Source organism: Seriola aureovittata, chromosome 17 (genome assembly GCF_021018895.1).
Source record: "Seriola aureovittata isolate HTS-2021-v1 ecotype China chromosome 17, ASM2101889v1, whole genome shotgun sequence".
Classification (NCBI taxonomy): domain Eukaryota; kingdom Metazoa; phylum Chordata; class Actinopteri; order Carangiformes; family Carangidae; genus Seriola; species Seriola aureovittata.
The window spans coordinates 4,744,370-4,763,721 of NC_079380.1; the positions used below are offsets into that span (position 1 = coordinate 4,744,370).

Genomic DNA, 19,352 nt, shown 5'->3' on the forward strand with positions numbered 1-19,352 from the left:
ACGCACTAATAATGCATTCATTACATCTACATTTACTCATTCGACAGACGCTTTTATCAAAAGCTTCAGTGCAGTAAGACACCTTGGTGTAAGCACTAAGTGCACTAAATCTGTTCAATAAGTGCACGGAGATCAGGTAAAGAAGTGCAACAAAAGTGCATAGTAAGTGAAATTTAAGACTAAAATTCCAAAGATCTCAAACATGTCGGGGTTATTGTAAAATAAAAGACAGAGGACACAGTTTGAGCTATAAATGGGGAAAGTTTGATATGTATGAAAACAACTTCAGGAAACTTAAAAATGAGTTAAAAACATATATGACAGATGCACAGACAGACTAAGATGTTGTGTCTTTATTCCATGAGACAGTAAAAAGTACAATATGCACAGTTTTCTATTACTTCTACTAATGTTCATACTGATTCGTGCGCTTTGTAAACTTTGTGCAAACCTTTTGTTTCCACCTCTATACACTATACATGCATTTTATTTTTTAATTTTTGCATATGGATCCATGTCTCCACTTCCTTTCTGCAGGACAACAGTGTCCATCTGCAAAACTCAACATCTGCACATTCCAACATGTGCACACTGCAACATCCAGGGTATCTATACATACACAAATATGTATACATACACACACAAATATGTATACATACACACAAAAATATGTATGACACACACACACACACACACACACACACATACACATACACACATACACACATACACCCACACACACACCTCCCGCTTTCCTGAAGTGTTTGTCTGTGTCAAAGTTCAGCCTCCAGCTCTGCTTCTTCTGAGTCTAAGCTCCCTCTGCTATCGTTGCTAATTGCTGCCCTCTGCTGTCCATCAGGCTCATAATCTTAAATAAATGCATCAGGTAGAAATTACTTGTTGAAAAACATGCAACTTTTTTTGTGCCCACCTACAACGTGCACCTGCACACATGGTTTGTATTGTCATGCATCAACAGGGATTATAAATCTGAGGAGTTTGTCGTCCATTGTGATAATCCTGCCTACAACAAGCAGTCTGGGATACGGAGGACAAAGGCTGCTGTAATCTGTCCGGATTACATTTGCAATACAACCACAGATTTTGGAAAGAAAATGTCTTTTACCTTCTTGTGTGGTTGATTAAATCTTCTGTTAGCATGTTAGCATTTTTAGTCTCGCTGTCCGGCCTCTATTTAGCCAGATGGCTTCCTCGTACAATCCCCACTCACAATCAAGATTAAGATTACACCACACATACACACACACACGGACATGCACTCAAATACGTCAAACGCACAGTAATTAATGTTCACTTGCTAGCAGATGACATAACACAGAATCTGTCACAGTTGCTGTGTTACAGCTGAAGCTTAAGTTATTAAAGTGATCCATTGATCGCAGAAATTCAAGGTTGGAGGAGTGGTGCGGATTAAAGTATTTTTACCACAAAGCCACGTATCCACGGCGCTCATCTGAAACAGAGAGGAGGGAGACAGAAGGGAGGCAGAAAGGATGGAGGGAGGGAGGGAGGGTGGAGGACAGTAGAGAGACAGATTGAAGAGGATAGAGAGTGAGAAAACCCTGTTGCCACCCGGCTTGTTTAGTGTTTCTCCGTCGGCCGTCGATACCTATTACCTTCTCTTCCTCTGAGGTGCTTGTTCTCCGAGGCCTCAGGGCCGCCCAGCATGAAGCAGGCACCATGGGCTTTCTGGAAAACTACCAGGAGATCGACCCTGTCACTTTGAACCTCTGCATCCTCATTGCCAGCTACGTTATCTTGCTCCTGGTCTTCCTGATATCATGTATCATGTACGACTGCCGGGGCAAAGATCCAACTAAGGAGTACGCTCCGGACCCGCAGCCGACCCAGTCTCCCATCAGGCTCGTGGTGATGCAGAGCTCTCCAGCCCCAGTGGGACGGTGGGACACGGCCAACATGATCACAACCTACCACGAGCCAACGCACCCGGACTTCAGGGAGAAGAAGAGCACGATGGTCTGAGTGAGACTTAGAGGACTCACCTTTGTATATACCGGACTCTTTTTTTTTTTTTTTTGTACATACATTTCTTTTTACATTTTCTTGTCTTGCGCTGCTTGGACAATGCCAGGATTTGACTTCCACAGGACCACACTTGGACGGTAAGGGGGGGTGACATGTGGTGATGTCTTTAAGTGCTATGTGTATGCGCGTAAGATCCCTCTTTATCTGAAGGATCTCAAGCCAAAGCCTGCAGTCTGCTCTGGAGAGCAAATGTCACAACTGATAAAGCACAAGGAATAAAGAGGGCGTTTCTGTTGTGTTGAGTTGACAGACAGAATGGGAGAGAGGTTTAGGATTAAGGTGAGGGTTGGGAAAACATACAGAGAAGTGTAGTAGAGGAGAAGTTAGTGTTAACTTAACTTCATTTAGAAAACAGACCAGTGCCTTGTTGTCCGTGTTGTCTTTGGACTTTGTTCCGCTCTAACATGTAGATAAAACTTATCATCTCTACTTTAACTACTCTATCAATATCAAAGATGCATTATCTTACATTTCAAAGACGCATTTTATTAGTGTTCAACTTTTGGTTCAGTCTGAACGGACGGTTACCTCTTACATAACTGGAGGAAGTGTGATGTATGCATGTGGTCATCAAAGCGGCTGACAGATGGGTTACAGCGCTCCGACCAAGGTCCTGACCCGCCATGTCAACATTCTTATTTTGAGACGTCTGTCTTTAATCACCCCACCCATGGCAGGAAAGTGTTAACCCTTTGAGCGACTCAGTGTTCCACTTCCCAGTCGTAGTACGAGCGCAACTACGACCTCTTACTCTTACCTGTTGTTCAACTTTGAGATGATGAGGAGACTTAAAGAAAGGCGTTTGCAAGGTTTTTCTTTGTCTCTCATATCACTCAAGTGCAGATATGGTTTATCAAGTCTGTGGAAACATGCAAGCAATGTTTTATGTGAACAACAGTGAAGCAGAAGATTGCAGTGTTTGATAAGCAAACAGAGCGACTTTGATATTAAGCTGCTGTTGTATGAAGTTGTTATGTTATTTTGCCTTTTATGCATTCAATTTTTACCCTTTCAATGGCATCTGTAAATACCCAACTTCAGTTATATTAAGCTTATGATTTTCTGCTCCTTCCAGCTCTGTCCAAACAGCTTCATGGGTCATTCATTGTGTTCATCTCGTGTGCAGCATCATGTTGTAGTCCGTGCTGGCCTGTTGGAGCAGTCAGAGGTTCGGACTTGTTCCTTGTAGCAGGTTTGCAGAGCTTTCAGGATAACTGCGCCGAGTGAAACCTCAAAGCCTGTCATATCTGATGAAAAAAAAGGGCCTTTCCTGGCATTTAGACAACACAGTCATAGAGATAATTCACTGAACCACCCTCTTGGAAGAAAAAAGTTGAAGTTTAATCAGAAAAACATTTTCAAATGTCTTCAGGAGGCAAAAATAATGTTGTTGGTTGAGTTTAAACTCAGTGATTGGAGCCTAAGATCAAACAAAATGATGTCACAGATATCTATTATATTTATATGTACTATAATATGTATATATATAATATATATGTACTGTATTATAATACAGTGCAATCTGTTGATAACCACAAGCCATGTTATTAACACACATTAGCTAGTTAGTGTAGCTTGCCATCACAATTCAAACTATCCTAATCTACAGAATAGGTTTATGTCATGTCATTCTTATCATGTTGGAGTTGATATAATTATCAGATTCCAATTTGTAAATAAGATTCAACATCCAAGTCATAATAATGACTCCTATATATCTGATACAGTGATGAAAACCAAACAAAAATGTTTGAATTATGAATTAGTTGGTCAAAGTAATTCAACCCAGATTTAATGGATGTGGTGTTGTAATGTCAAACCACAGTATTTTATAATCATGCAGCTGTCTCGGTGACATGAACGCTCACATGTCATGAACATAGGAATCTGCATCTTTACTCCATGTAACAGTCCTCTATTCAAAAGTGTTCTTATGTGAACATACCAGAGGAAGCTGGGCAATAGAGGCACAGCAAGTAGCTCCTCCTCTATTGTTGAGAGGCAAGAGGGAGATAAAAATATACAAATATATATTTTCACTATATCAATATTTCAATGAAAAAATACATTTTATTTACGGCTTTTCATCAGAGTCAAAAATTCCTTTTTTATGATTTACTCTTATTTCTCTTTTCTTTTTTTTTTCAATGGCGCAGTAGGTAACTACTTGCTTTAGCCAACTGAACAGTTAGCGTGTTATAAGAGCCCTGAAGTAATGTTAAGCTAACAGTGAGAAATGGATTTGGACAGCATTTAGTCTCTATCAACAACACACTCCAAAAATGTTTAATTTCAAAAGTCTGTGACTTTCAGTGCACTTAATTTAGTCACCAATTTCCAACATGAAAAGTATTATTAGTACATAGACGAGTTTTGATTTTAGTTAAACAAACATTTCACTGATTGAGTTTCACCATGCTAATGTTGAAAAGCTTAGTATATTATACAGTACATAAAGTATAGCTGTGCTACAGTGCATTAATCAATGCATTCTTGTTAATCCCTGAAAATATGCCCAAACCATGTTGTTTTATCTAGTTAGCCTAGCTAGCCATGCTAATTCAGCTTGCTAACCATGCAAGTGACAACCACCTTGACCACTGATTAAGTTAGACGTGGAAGTAAATGATGTCTATACATACTTAGTTTTTATTTTTTAATCAGAGCTTTGCCTTAAGCTTCGTGTTAGCCTGTCAACTTTTAATACCAAAAAGCCTGTTGTCCTTGACTCCATCGGCACACTTCATCAGTTGTCCATTATCTGTTCTGACTCTTGGCCATGTGCCTTCCAGAAACACAAACATAGATAAGTAATACTACCATCTAACTCAAAGGAAATACACAAGGATAAGAAACGTTTATACAGGCAACTGAATCAGTTCTTCGTTGGTTAATAAAGAAACCTGATTATTCAACAGACTGATTACAGCTCCAGTCTGTGCTGCCAACACTCAACAGAAATAGATCTCGTAGCTCTGAGAAGTCTCACAGTCAACACGGTCAGAAACCAGGATGGAGGCCTGTGTAATCCTGCTTCTCAGAAAAGTGCAGTAAATGGATCTCATTCATAAAATAGGCCAACCGTGAAGTACTTGAAGATTAACCAAAGAGATGGTAAATACATTATGTAATTGAGGCAAATGACATCTTTTTTAATGTCTCAAAAAGGTTCTTCAGTTGTATGTTTTCTCATTTTAATTTCTTTACAGACTATACTGGACATTAACTGTAGTTTATCAGCTGACCTCCATCCCAACCTCACCTCTCAGTATCTAAACAGCCAGAGGAGTTCCTCTCTAAAAATGTCCCAGATTCATCTTAATACCATGTGAAAACTTAAAGAATGAGCCCTGTTTCAAAGACAGAGATATGTTTGTGTAGCCATGAGTATTGTCATATTGTAAGCTAAAAAAATAGACTTGGCTAAAACTTTTATCATGTGACGAGGCCAGGATTCTTTCATTATGTTTATGAAATAATGCCAATACTTTTCCTATCTAATCTTTAAGATCTAATCAAGAAAATGAAACACAAGTTTGTTTGTTTTGTTGATTAGAGAAGCATCTTTACCACTGGACAGCTAATGTAGGTGCTGAAATTCTCTCTTTAAAGTGTGCTGTAACAACCATTTAAAAATTATGACATTATCCGCATTTGTAAAAACACTAGAGGAGGATAGACTTTCGAAACAGAGCTGTGCTGCCAAGTAATAATTCAAATACAGCTTGACAATATAAAAAAGTCATATATCATCATCATTCATTCATGTTTTTTCTCCATGAATTAATGTTTTTTTCTGCTATTTTCTTTTTTAATAAGAAATGTGATATAATAATATAATGGATGTAAAGCATTGTCTTTTTAGGAAGCTCTTAACGCCTTTTGATCGCGGTCATAATCCTGACAGCAGGATATATTTTATTTGTATTACCACGTGTTACTGAACAGGCTTATTGGACACAGGCCCAGTGGTGCAAAAGGTCATGGGGCCCCATGCAGGGGCACAAAGAGATGCAATGCAACCACAAAGAGACAAGGAGCAATGGACTGGAGCATGAGGGTATGAGGGATATTTCGTTCTGTAAGTGATCAAAATTAAATGAAATGTGATATTTTTTCTCAACAGTGAATGTGGATAATTTGTTAACGCTGTTTGCCCAAAATTGCTGCTGTACACACAACAGAAAACAGATAGTTCTGGCTCTACATGTTTTTGTTACAGCACAACCTTAATGTAGACTTGTGTCTGTGACACTGAAGGTGTGTGGTGAGAACAGGAAGGCAGCTGTGCTTCGATGAACAGAGTAATCCTCGGCCACAAGCATCAGTGCGCTTTCAGCTATAGAGCACGCCAGGCTCAGCTCGTTAGCTGCAAGATTAATTAACCTGGTTGAGGCAAAACACTGCTGCAGCAAAGCTTCTGACCTAAAGACACTGTTTAGTTTTGTCTTCAGATGGACATTGCAATAAAACTGGGACTTGTGCAGGAATAAATATATATATAATAATCTGATCTAAATTTACAGAAATGTGGAAATTCAATTATATAAAATTCAGACAATTAAGAATGAGCAATTTTGCAATTATTTATTGACTCTTTCTAAAATTGTTGCCATGAAAATGCATTTTCTGAATTCATGCAGCACCTTCACTGTTGCAGCCACTTTTGAATGAGGCTACTGCCATTTTTTATGCAGAGAAGTACTATCCCATGCAGTTTTTTTTTTTTACAGTTAGTGTTTCATTTGCTATCAGACATTTTCTCTGTGTTCATTACTTTCCCTTCCCTTCCCCTCTGGAGGTAAACTATGGGCAATACATTCTAGCATGAAACGGTAAACCAATTACAAAGCTGTTTAACCCCGTGTCACGTGTGCACAGAAAGCCTCTTTTATTCTAAGGCATTCCCACCTATAGTAGATACAGTATGTCCATCCTACGCCACCAGTGGTAGTTGTCATATTGACTTCAGTTATCCATCCACACTGTTATCTGTGGATGATTGCATGGTTGTCTGTGTGTGTGTGTGTGTGTGTTCTCGGTATGACATGATATGATTGTTTATCTTGGAGCAGCTGAGAGGTAAAGTTTAGGACACTGACTCCAGGTCAGCAGGTTTCTGACCCTCACGTGACAACAAGACTTTGTCGAATAACATGAGCATGTCCGACCATCTGACCCCTGAGTTTTCAGGAAATTAAATAATTTATGAGTTTATTAAAATCAGTAGATCAGTGGTCAATCATTTTAAATGCTTCCTGGGTGGAAAAGGCATGATTTAAAAAAATAATTAAAATAGCACAAACATTCTGTCTGAACCTGTGAATGTTTGTTAGGAGCAAAATTACAAGTTGCAGATTGAACTATTATTTAAGAGCTATACCCAAGTCACTGCAGGAAAAAAGCTGGAGTATAGTTATATGTGATTTGTTGACATATTTGTTGTGTTCTTCAGTATAAATCACAGTTAACTGCTGTTTTGTTTTTCCACATTTTCTTTTGACAGTTCAGATTTGATTTTCTAACAAACGCAACCACAGAGCAGGCTAAATTAAAGGCACTTTACTGGAGCCATTTGTTCATGAACAGGGTTACATTTGGCAAGTAGGAGAATCTGAAGAGTGGGAATAAAATGCAAATAGTCAAATGCAGGAAAGCAGGTCAGAGGCAGGTGACAGGTCTCTGTGCAAAATGGCAAACAACAGGAAAGGACATGGTTGAAACCTGGCACATGATCAACAATGACAACTTGGCAACTGGGCAAGGTGAAGTGGCTGATAGCCTATTTATGTGCTGGGGCTTGATGAGGGAATGAGAGACAGGTGTGCACGGAGGAGCAGGGTCAGGTGACTGGCAAAGGAAGGAAACTGTCTGAGGTGCAGAGGTAGAGAATAACAAGGTCATGGTTATAGGAGACTTTGTACCAAGTTTTCATTTACATCGCTGGATAATTAAAGTTGGTTGTGTCATTGTAGAGTCGGTCATACAGCATGAATTGTCTGGCTAGGCTTGTTTGCTTTTTCAGGTGTTTCAATATTATTAAGCCATGGACATGGACATGCTTTTGCTTTCAGAAGAATCTGAGATTTGTTCATCATTATAACTTGTATACTGATGTGAATATTTACAAGCTGGAAATTGGCAGAATGGTAACTTCCAACCAGGCATGAGAAGGAAAAGGGTCTGAGGCTGTAGAGGAACATTTCTCTACAACAGTTGACCTAAAACTATCCCTTCATCAACCAAACTTCATATTATCTCCCAAAAAATCCATGAAATGTAAATCTCAGGAGATTTAGACAAATGTGATGTCCTGATATGTACAGAAAAGCGCTTATTATGAGAACTGACGAAAATAAAATCATCATGACCAACATCTTCCATTAGATGCTTGGACAGCTACACGGATGTTTTCAGTGACTCTGGCTGATTAAACCTGTGCTCAGGTTGAGGATGGCTGCAGCAAGGTGGGGTATTAGGTGATGTCATGGAAGCACATGGACTATTAAAGGCACACTCACATTAACCTTCCATCCAGCAAAACTGCACGCAGTACACTCAGTCCTGTAGGACGGTCCTGAGGTGTGAACAGTCTGTTTGAGGGTTGCTTCAGTTTGTAGTCTGGTAGTGTAAAGGGTGACGGCACATTGTAAATATAATTATAAGAATTTGCAGGTCAAAATGAACTCTGACCTGCCCCTGACCTATGGAAGATTGCACTGAAACAGGAAATGCATTATTTGATTCTTGTAGAAAAAAATAATAAAGAGATGTCACTTGAGTCAGCTTTTAAGGTCAAAGTTTGAAAATGAAAAAAATCTGGTGGTGTGGAGAGAGAGTTGAGCTTATAAGACCTCTGTAGCCTGCTCCTCACCTCTGCGTGAGGCTAGAGGCTTCAGGGTACTGGAGTGATTGAGTTGCATTGTGGGTAATGTAAGTGCAAGGTTTTGGCAGGGAACAAGAATGCGAGGAATAAAAAACACAATATCTCTTGCTGTGCTGCATCAATTTTGATCATTTTTCCTCTCAACTGTCTATCATGACTCTGACGATGATACAGGTTATAGGAGCGTTGGCTTTGTGAATGCGATATGTCAGTAATGCCTTGAAGGAACTTCTTAAAATCTGGCTCAAATGTCCGCTTGGACTCAAGGATGAACTGCTTAGATTTTGGTGGTCAAAGGTCAAAGTCATGGTGACCTCACAAAACGTGGTTTTGGCTGTGTGAATGCGATATCTCCGTAACGCCTTGAGGGAATTTCTTTAAATTTAGTAAAAAATTTCACCAGGACTCAAGGACAAACTGATTAGACTTCAAAGGTCAAAGGTCAGGGTCACAGTGATGTCAGAAAACACTTTTTAGCAATTACTCAAGACTTCACACAGCAATTATGACAAAATTTCACACGAATGGTTCATATTTTATATGACTGGATAAACAGGGAGGTAATCTGTGGCAGAAGCAAACAACTGCGAGTCGGTAATTCTAGCTTAATTTAAAATTAGAAAATTTACAGTGATGTTATTAAAGTTATGCTGTTAACTTTGTTTTTTACCATAAGAAAAAACATTTCCTATAAGACTTGCTGCTACTTGTAATGTCCTAAATAGCTGTTTTAAGTCAAATCTTTGCTCTCAACATACACAGTCACATAAAGTGACAGGCTGCATGTAAACTGATACAGCTGCTTGTGTGAGGTGAGAGCGCAGGTCAAGGACCTGAGAAGCTGCATCGGTCCACCACCAAACTCGGCAGGTGATCAGTTCAGGTCACAGACGCAGACACGGATTGTTTTACGGCCAGGACGCCGCTGTGACACACCGCTGCTCTCAGGTGTGCCTCACATTAAGAGGTGTTAGTGAAGCAGCGTGGGGGGAAAAAGCAGAGTGAGGCCAGAAACAAGGAGACACTGTCTGCTGACATATGGCCTCTGGCTACACCCGTTGTCTGTGATAATGTCCTTTTTAAAACCCCAACAAAGAGCTCTTTCTCTTCATCTGGATCAGTCCCATTCTCTGCTCCTACTGGTACAGTATGTTTATCACAAAGAGCCAAATACCTCTGTTTGATATAGAACACCATTCCTCTTTGCATTTCAGATATATACTTGATCTTTCTTTATAATCCACTATTTATAATCCCAGAAAAGTGGTTATCTGTATCTGCTGATAGAAAAATATTCTTCATGTGCTCAGGATAAAAGTAAAAACACATTTGTCAGAGAAAACACACTCAGGGTTCAGCTCATTTCTGTGTCACTGTGTGCGGCAGAAGTCACGGCACTAACAGAGTGGTACAGCTTGAACTTCATTAAGCACAAGGATTGCACTTTGGTCTTATGTAAACAATGTTATACCTAAGAGTCACTGATCAAGTTACAGTTCCATTATGCAACTGAGCTGTTACAGCGTGACACTGTGTGTGTGCAATTCATTGTCTGGGTCTGGGTCGCTTTGTTTGCTGCATCACCAGTCAGATTTTTGCCAAAAGTGCGGCTGTACCATCAGAATTGCATGCTTCCTTTCTCATAGTAACTGCTACAGGAAGCTGTCTGTGGTTTCTGTATGTCTTCAGCAGAATCAGTCAAATAGTTAAATTGTGAAAACTTTAAAAAATCTAAAGCTACAGCGCTCAGCCAGTTTCACTTTACAGTAAGTGTAAGCTGTTGACATCCTCCATCCGAAAGGGACCTCTTACATAACACGTAACAAGAACATGTTTTGTTTAAAAGAACACGCATACATAGTCAGTTTTCAGAATCTGACAAAAGGTGGCAGGAGTGTCAGGTTTTTAGATTTTACTTTTGCTTATTCAGCCAAAGTAAAACATTCAACTTGAACATACAGAATTAGTAGATACGTTTCCAATTTACACACCTTAATTCAACATACACTTGCAATGCCACTTTTGTATGAATGTATAAAATATATAAGCTTTTCTTGATTAGACAGAAGTACAACACTGTCTGATTAGTGACCCTAACTAATGGCTTTATTAATGGTTAATAAAACATTATTATTAATGCTTTATAGATCTGTTAAGTCATTAATTTTAGGCTTTACTTTCATATGCAAATGCTTTTTAATAAGCCATCAATTCTGCAGTAATAAATACAAAATGATTAATTAATTGTTCAGTAATTGTGATAAATGCAAATGAAGTTTTGTGATGGAGGTGAATTTTTTTATTTAAAGGACTTATTAATGTCTTGTATTTGTTCTATAAGGCAGTAATAAAATTATGTTATTAAAGACAATTGTTACTTCTTATAAACCCTTTATAAAGGGTGCCTTAGAAAGTGCTGCCAAAATATGTAAAGGCAGCATGTTTTGCAGTAAGAAAATTATAACTTTGTTTTTTGTTATTTGATATTGCATCTATTTTCTTATACTAAGCCAGTTTTTGCAAAGGGATATTATAAACACATGAAATAACATTTAAAATAAGCACGGAAAAGTCTTGAAACATGTATGACAGAGGATCGCTGAACAGCATAACAAACAGAAATCAGTTCCTACAACACACAGAAAAGAGAAAGAGTTCAAGGAAACTGGACCGTGGAATAGGACCAAATGGTTTCGAAGTATTATTGTTTATTAATTAATTGATCAATTGATTAATCAATTCATCTATGTTTGTATTTACTTGTTTGTCTATTTGTTCGTTTCCTATAAACAGTCACATTCCCAACATTTTCATTTCCAGAACGTGACTATGACGCTCCTCTCACAAGACACCGCCTACCCAATATCTTGTTGGCCAGTGTACCGGCCATCTCGCTGCTCATTGGCTAAAGCCGCTGTCAGTCAACATCTCACCACTGTTTGGGCGGTGGGGCTCCAAAAGAAAAATCATATTTTAGTTGAGCGGCTCCGCAGGGAGCAGCTAGTCACTGAACGCCGGGGCTGACTTCTTGCTGGGGGGGGGGGGTGTTTTCGGTTAAGTGCTCGCTGCCGCTGGTGCTCATGGATATTTCTAGCTCAGAGAAAAGGGAGTGAGTTAGTATTTTGTTGCAGAATGGTATTAAGAAAAAGGCTAAAATGGTGCCTTTGTAGTGGGAGTGTTAATGCTGCCGGTGCCTTGTAGCTGTAATGAAAGTTAGCTTATGAGTAGCTAGCTGACTAGCCCATGCTAGGCCTTCCGTTTTGTCCGGTTTGTCAGGACACTTTATTGTTTTATTTCTCTCTTTGTAAACCAGCGTTTTGTTGCTCTTTTGTTTGCTGGTGTATGCTGATTTTTTTTTTTTTTTTTTGCTTCCTGTGGTTCATAAGGAAGTGAAATGAAGAGGGTGAACAGCTTTCAGAGGTGGGTGAAAACCTGATAATCAGCTTGTAAGAATAATGTTTTGCTGATATTATTTAACCATATGAATGCTAATCAGTTGTGGTTAGTTACCTTATTCTAACATAATATGCACGCAGGAAAATTCAAACTAAATCACTGTTAAATTTTGGATTTATTGTATCAACTCTGGAACAGAAAATGGTAAATATAGTTGTATTAGGGTTCATACAAGCCCATTACAGAAAATGTAATTCTCTGGTGTCAGCCTCTCAGATGTGAAATTGTTGCTTTTCTCTGTTTATTTATTGTTGTAAATTGAATATCTTTTGCTTTTGGACATTTTGTGATTTTAGACTAAATCAACAAACAACAGAGTGGCTGATAATGTTATTTTCAACTTTAAATGTTATGTTAACCAGTAATATATGCAGTATATGAACCTATATTTTGTTAAATATAAATAAGGGCAATGCCTTTATAATTGTCTGTGCACACGAACCTGTTCAAGACTAATTAGCTTAGGCAAAGTTATATAATATACTTTTAGTCCCCAGTAGTAGTAGTAAGTTCAATATCACGTTTAAGTTCTTAGTTTATTCTGTATTTTGTTATTTTATTTGTTTGTTTTGTCCCTTTGTATGGTGTGCCTTGGCTGCCCTATCTATCTATCTATCTATCTATCTATCTATCTATCTATCTATCTATCTATACATTTACTTTGTATGGTTTATTTGATTTATTGTTATCAATACTGGAAGCTACTTTACATCTGTAAATAAACATTTACACCAGTCTGCGATAAGGAGTGATTCAGGACAAAGGTCTTGTTTGAGTACAGTGCACAATCAACCTGCCATACTAGTTAATGTTTACTTTTTTGTTTTTTGTTTTATTAATTTGTGTGTTTCAGGTTTATGAACAGACGGGCCTCTGCTAACTGCCGCTACCAGCCCACCTGCTATGAGCATGCTGCAAACTGCTACACTCATGCAGTGAGTGGCTTGTATTTCACTTTGGATCTCAAATGTAGAGTTGTTCAACATCACTGACACAGAATACTTAAGTTGACTAGAATATCTATCAACTGAGTTGCATGTTTTTTTAATTTGAACGTTTCTGTGATTTGATTGTCGACCCTGTAGCTCCTCATTGTGCCGGCGGTCGTGGGCATGGCGTTACTGCACCGTCTGTCGGACAACCGCTGGGAGAGGATCACAGCCTGGGTGTACGGCATGGGCCTCTGCGCCCTTTTCCTGGTCTCCACTGTGTTTCATATCATCACCTGGAAGAAGAGCCACATGAGGTGAGGTGAAGCAAAGTGATGAAAGAGCATACTGGCAGAAAACCATGGCTGACATGTACCAGCACAAACTGTCATAAAGCCATTTGTACATGACATACTTGCAAGTACAGACGTAACGCACGAGGACACAGACCTGACAACAGAGCACGGGGACACAAACAATCAGCTATTCCTGTTGTAATATTTAGAGTGAGAGTAATAGTATACAGTGTAGCCGGTCTCTGATTTCACAGGCAATAATACCACGCTGTTACTTCACTTGACGAGCACACGTTCATCTTTTTGGATTCCTTAGCTTCCTCTGTAGCTTTTTTTGTCCTGGAAATCCACTATTTGGTTTCAGGTTTCATGTCAAACCTTTGCTGTCTGTCTTTCTTGCGCACTGTGTACAACGGCTCAACTCATTACTTAATAATTTGAGACTTCTTGTAAAACTTCTTTGACAGGTGGGAATGTTGTAAAGGCCTGTGGTAGATTTGGAATGGACAGTTTTACAGTCAAAAGAGACTGTGCGCCAACAACAATGAGTAATGATGTAAAACCAGTCTATGGTTATGCAGCAAATTTATTTTAACTTAGTTTGAGGATGATTTTGTCCTGAATGAGCATTGATGTGTCATTCCTTTATTTTAAAGTTAAAATCTTAACTATTTAATTCAGTCAGTAGTGATACATCCCTCACACTTTGCTGCAGAGAAATGTTGATCAGGTGTGTCGGATCACCTGTCCGGTTAACACTGCCAGTGTCACGTACCTTAATCACTTTAGTAAATACAGGTTATTTGCATTCATGTCGGGTTGCTTTGGACCAAAAACAACAAGTTGAAGCAACTTGGCAAATGCCACCTCAGATACTCTGTCATCTTTGCCGTAAGCCTTGTTGAGGTTGTTGTTTCTGTTCATGGTCCAATTTTTATTTCTTGCTGTATTGTGAACTACTCAGCTCTTCTGTGGAAACATGACTTCCTGAGAGCGAGAGGGTTTTTTTTGCCCTACATGAACATGCAAATAATGTCTTTGTTTTGTACATCAGAGGCATCGAGAAACAAAGAACTTACCTCTTCACCTGCTTGTTGTTGGTTTCAGGTCTGTGGAACAGTGTTTCCACATGTGCGACAGAGTGGTCATCTATTTCTTCATTGCTGCCTCCTACACACCTTGGTGAGTGTCAGACAGGAGCTCAGTATAGACTCAGAGGAGTTTGTGTCTTGTCACACATGGAGACATAACGTGTGTCATTGTCTTTGTTTCTGCTCAGGTTAAACCTGCGTGAACTGGGCCCTCTAGCAGCACACATGCGCTGGTTTGTATGGCTCATGGCTGCTGCTGGAACCATCTACGTCTTCAACTATCATGAAAAGTGAGTTCATGTCACAGTCGGATCACCCAGTGGTTGTGTTTGTATCAGAAATGAGGAATATAAAATTTTGGATCATACCCTTTTTGTGAAGTTATAGAAAGTCTGTGATTGTAACTACCAGTGAGTCTGGACATCTTTGTAACTGTGCAGCACTCTTCATTAGACAATCCAGTGATGATGAAACGATTAATTATTCAAAGAGAAACTGCCAAAAACATTCACTGGTTCTAGCTCCTTGAATTTGAATATTAGCTGATTTTTCTGACCCTTCTCTTAGTCTTAAACGCATAGTATGTATTTTGCTGCGAGGAGTCTCTCAGTCAATACAATAACAAAAGACAGTGAGTTTGGTGATGTTGTGAAGTAGCGAAGGATTATGGGAATTGTTGTCTTCACCATTGTTACAGTCAACTTCTCCTGCTTAGGATAAGTTAAGTGTCAATCATTCAGGAGGTTTTGGTGCTACTGGAATTATCCATAGGTCTCCTCCTCCTCCTCCACTGAAATAAGCAGTTTCATGTTAAAAATTTGTGTTTGTTGGACACAGGATGTCTAAGAGGGGCTGAGAGCTCAGTGGCGGCTAAAGTTTGCTTAGCTTTGTCCGATGACTTCGTCTGAGAAAATCCTTTATCTGGTTAAAATACATAGTTAAAAACAACCAAGATCTAAAAAGAGTATCGTAAAGATGTGTCTTAAAAGTGGGGAAAAAGTCAATTTTCTGACAGACAACCACGACACTGATGCATGTGCAAAGGGGATATTAAACCATTAACAGGTTTCTGTAGGTTTGAAAATTGCTGGAAACATTTGGAATAATGTAAGTTCACAACTCAACAAAATGTATAACATCGGTGTAATTGTTTTTAGACATTTTAATGAGGAAAAGTTACATATTATAACTTTTATATTAAATATCTTGATTGATTAATTGAGAGAATAATTGACAGATTAATCCATATTAAAAATAAAATAACCAATTAAATGAAATCACTTAAACAAAGGAGTAAAATGAAGGAAAAAAAACAAAAAACAAAACAATACACAAAGTCCATATTGTTATACAAATTACTTAGAGCCATTTTTTTCAAACGTCTGAGGAACCCTGCCGCCATCAGACTCATCAGGTAAAAATGTGGTTTAACTTAATTTTACTCCTACCCGTCGCTCTGTTTACTGTTTGGTGATAAACAGATCTGCTTTCATTATGTGGAATTGAGGAAGCTTTAAGGCAGGTTTGGCAGGTTGTGTCTGTGTTTGTGCTTAGTCACTTAAATGCCTTGACTGCTGCCACATGAAGGACATCATTACAATAATTTTCTCTGCAAGTTTTCTGCTGAAAGTCTTAAACCACCTATCAAAAGCTTTTTCTCAGTGCTGCGTGACTAATCGATTACTAACAAATCAGGACAAAAATACCTGTCAAACAAGCATCATTAAAACAAACCTTTATGAACTAGCCTTAATTGGCAGAAGTTGAGCACAAATGTTAATGTCAAAACTTCAATTCACCTCCAAGATTATCGCTGTCCTGCCTCCAAATAATGTTTAGAATTAGCTCCAGTAATGAAGTCCCTCATTTTTAGATCATTTGGTGCTACTCTGGTTACACTTGAACACAATCGGTGAACATGACGTGTGTGTGTGTTTCTGTCTTCACAGGTATAAACTTGTCGAGCTGGCCTTCTATTTGACGATGGGATTTTTCCCAGCATCAGTCGTGACGTCAATGGTAATTTTATCTAAAGTCACATTCAGTTTGTTGACATGTCACATGTCACCTCTTCCAAACAGCAGCTCAACAGGCTGTGTGAGTCTGTGATACTTCCTCTTCTCGCTGACACAAAAAAAGCAGTGGTCCTCAAAGTTGTTGTTTTTCTCTCGGCTCACTGTAAAGTGAGAGGTTTTATTTAAAGGTGTAATATGCAGGATTTGTCAGTTGCTGTCGAGAGACAGGGCGTGGCATTAGCAATTACAAAGCAGTGAATCAGAGAAACGAAATATTATTTTCTGACTGTTTCACGTCGGTTACATTTTAAAGCACAAGCAAACATTCCCTCTAAAATTCTTTGTAACTTGCCAGCCATTCTTGAAGTTTGTGGGGAAAAAATGGAAGCAGAGAATATAATGTAATATTTATGTTGCTTCCCATTGGTAATCGTCAGGAATGACAAACTTTAATTCAGTGGCGTAGGTCTGGTGGGTTGTTGGATGGGTTGGGGGGTCACTTGATTTTTGATCGGATGCAATGCTTCGTTTGTATTTGTATTTTTGTACACCGAAAATATTCAATAAAAAGACATGGGGGGGACATGGTGTGAACGCAGCCCTCGCTCAAACAGACTCACTCTGCACAGTCTTCTTTTGTTTGTTTTAATCTTTTCCTGTGTGCATGCTGGTGTTTTATACTTAATATTTACTATGTGATCAATCCACAGTCAGACTCAGTAGATTTTATTTAAGTAGATAGCTGGAGATTTACTTTATGTAACATCTCCTGTATTTCCCTTGTTCCTCTTGTATCCTGCAGAGCAACACTGAGGGGCTTCAGGAGCTGGCCTGCGGAGGACTCATCTACTGCCTCGGCGTGTTCTTCTTCAAGAGCGACGGCGTCATCCCCTTCGCCCACGCCATCTGGCACGTGTTCGTGGCGCTGGCTGCAGCCGTGCACTACTACGCCATCTGGAAATACCTCTACAAGGCTCCCAGCGCCGACACCCTCCTCGACTCGTGACCACAGCGGGTGGCCCCCGTTCTCCTCCCCCGAGCAAAGGCGCTTTGCACACCGACTCCCTCAACTGCCCGCTGAAGCTGCAGCGACAGCCGAAAAGTTTACGAAAAAATATTGACCATGAATTGTTTACTGTTTTCTAATATGGAGGAGAACAGGTTTTTCAGCGTCTCCATGATGAACAAAAGCTACTTTAAAAGCTGTTTTGTACAACTTCAGTCTAAAAAAAACAAAACAAAAAAAAAAACTTGACAGTGAGGGAGGGATTTTTGAACTTTTTACTCTTGGTGTTAAACTGGGCACATTCATGAGCATTTGAGAAATTTGATAGCAGTCTTTTGTATCACTTGAAGCAAGTCACATTCCATATTTGGGGTCATATTGTGTATCAAAACCTGGAGACTCAAACATTTCAGCTGGTGATTTGAACACTGAGGATACGAGGTGCTAAAAATCAGCTCTTTCCATATCATGCTTGAGTTGCAGTACCAATACCAAAATTGTACTTTTTTTCCATGCTTTTGAGAAATATAACTGTTTCGCTACAAAACCTTTTCTTTTCATTTAACAAAAGAAGCCAAAGGTCTCGTGTTTTTAAACATGCAGCTCTGCCAATGTAAAATGGTTTCAAACTGGCAAAATTTGTTTTAAATCAGGAATCAACTGGTGTCTGATGAGACGTTCAATGCCAACTTTCTGTACCAAAAACTGTTCGTTTCGATACCCAACCTTAATCAGTAGTTGTTTCTTTGTCACGAAGAAAAGGTTTTTTTTTTTTCTTTTTCTTTTTTTTTTTTTAAACAAAGATGACATTTTCAACCCATCTGATCCATGTTCACACTCTCCTGACTTGTATCCAAACACAGTCCTCAGTTTTCAAAGAACCACGCTTGATTCTGGTGGTGTCTGGCGCCCCCTGCTGGTGGGGACCGGAGTTAAGGAGGTGATTCATGACATTACAGGAAGTGCGGAGGCGACACGGGTGATAGATGTGGATTTTGTTAATGAGCCAAATGAGAGAAACTCAGTTCAGGCAGTGTGATGTTGAAACAGAACTGTATTTGTAATGTGAACAGCGTGCAGTAGAGTGCGTGTGTGTGTGTGTATGTGTGTGTATGCACGACCTTTATACTGTAGTCCAGTATTACATTTCCACTGATTCTCTCTGTTTTTGATTTGCACCACTAGGACGAACAGTGTTTCCTGTCTGTATTCTGACGTGGGTTTGATCGGTGGAGAAACCTCATGTTCTTGCTTTTGATTTATGGTTTTGTAAATTTGCTCAATGGCTCCTGACTCATGAAATTACCTGTCTGTCGCTCTTCCTCTTAGTGATGTATGGAGCTGAATGATTGCATATTTCTTATGTGGCTCTTGTTGAAATGATTTCCTTAACCACTCTGTTTTGTAATGTTTGTATATTCTGTTGTTTGTTCTTTTGATTACATGAATCCTGGCCTTTGCAGGGAAAAAAACTGCTTCCTGTCTATTCCATTGGCTGTTAATGGTGCTGCATAAACATGAATGCTCCTCCACTATACTGAATATCACCTTTATAATGTGACAATAAAAAATAATAATGCCCCACATCTGATGAGACAAGACTGTC

General features: G+C 39.1%; 2 protein-coding genes across 5 annotated transcripts; both read left to right on the top strand.

Moving 5' to 3' along the window:
• The first annotated feature begins 1,572 nt into the window (after positions 1–1,572).
• On the top strand, positions 1,573–2,004 carry LOC130185677 (small integral membrane protein 36-like). The gene has a single exon (XM_056402268.1). It carries the CDS (start codon positions 1,702–1,704, stop codon positions 2,002–2,004), a length of 303 nt encoding a protein of 100 aa, XP_056258243.1. The 5' UTR covers positions 1,573–1,701.
• Positions 2,005–2,018: 14 nt separating this feature from the next.
• mmd (monocyte to macrophage differentiation-associated) lies at positions 2,019–19,332 on the top strand. Of its 4 annotated transcripts, none has more exons than XM_056402264.1 (8): positions 6,046–6,127; positions 12,340–12,373; positions 13,263–13,344; positions 13,495–13,655; positions 14,742–14,816; positions 14,914–15,015; positions 16,675–16,744; positions 17,543–19,332. In XM_056402264.1, exons 1-8 carry the CDS (start codon positions 6,061–6,063, stop codon positions 17,744–17,746), a joined length of 795 nt encoding a protein of 264 aa, XP_056258239.1. In that variant the 5' UTR covers positions 6,046–6,060; the 3' UTR covers positions 17,747–19,332. The 4 variants fall into 4 exon arrangements, with proteins under 4 accessions (XP_056258240.1, XP_056258239.1, XP_056258241.1 ...); XM_056402266.1 differs by having other exon boundaries at positions 6,087–6,148; XM_056402265.1 differs by lacking the exons at positions 6,046–6,127; positions 12,340–12,373 and adding an exon at positions 2,019–2,144.
• The last annotated feature ends 20 nt before the right edge of the window (positions 19,333–19,352 follow it).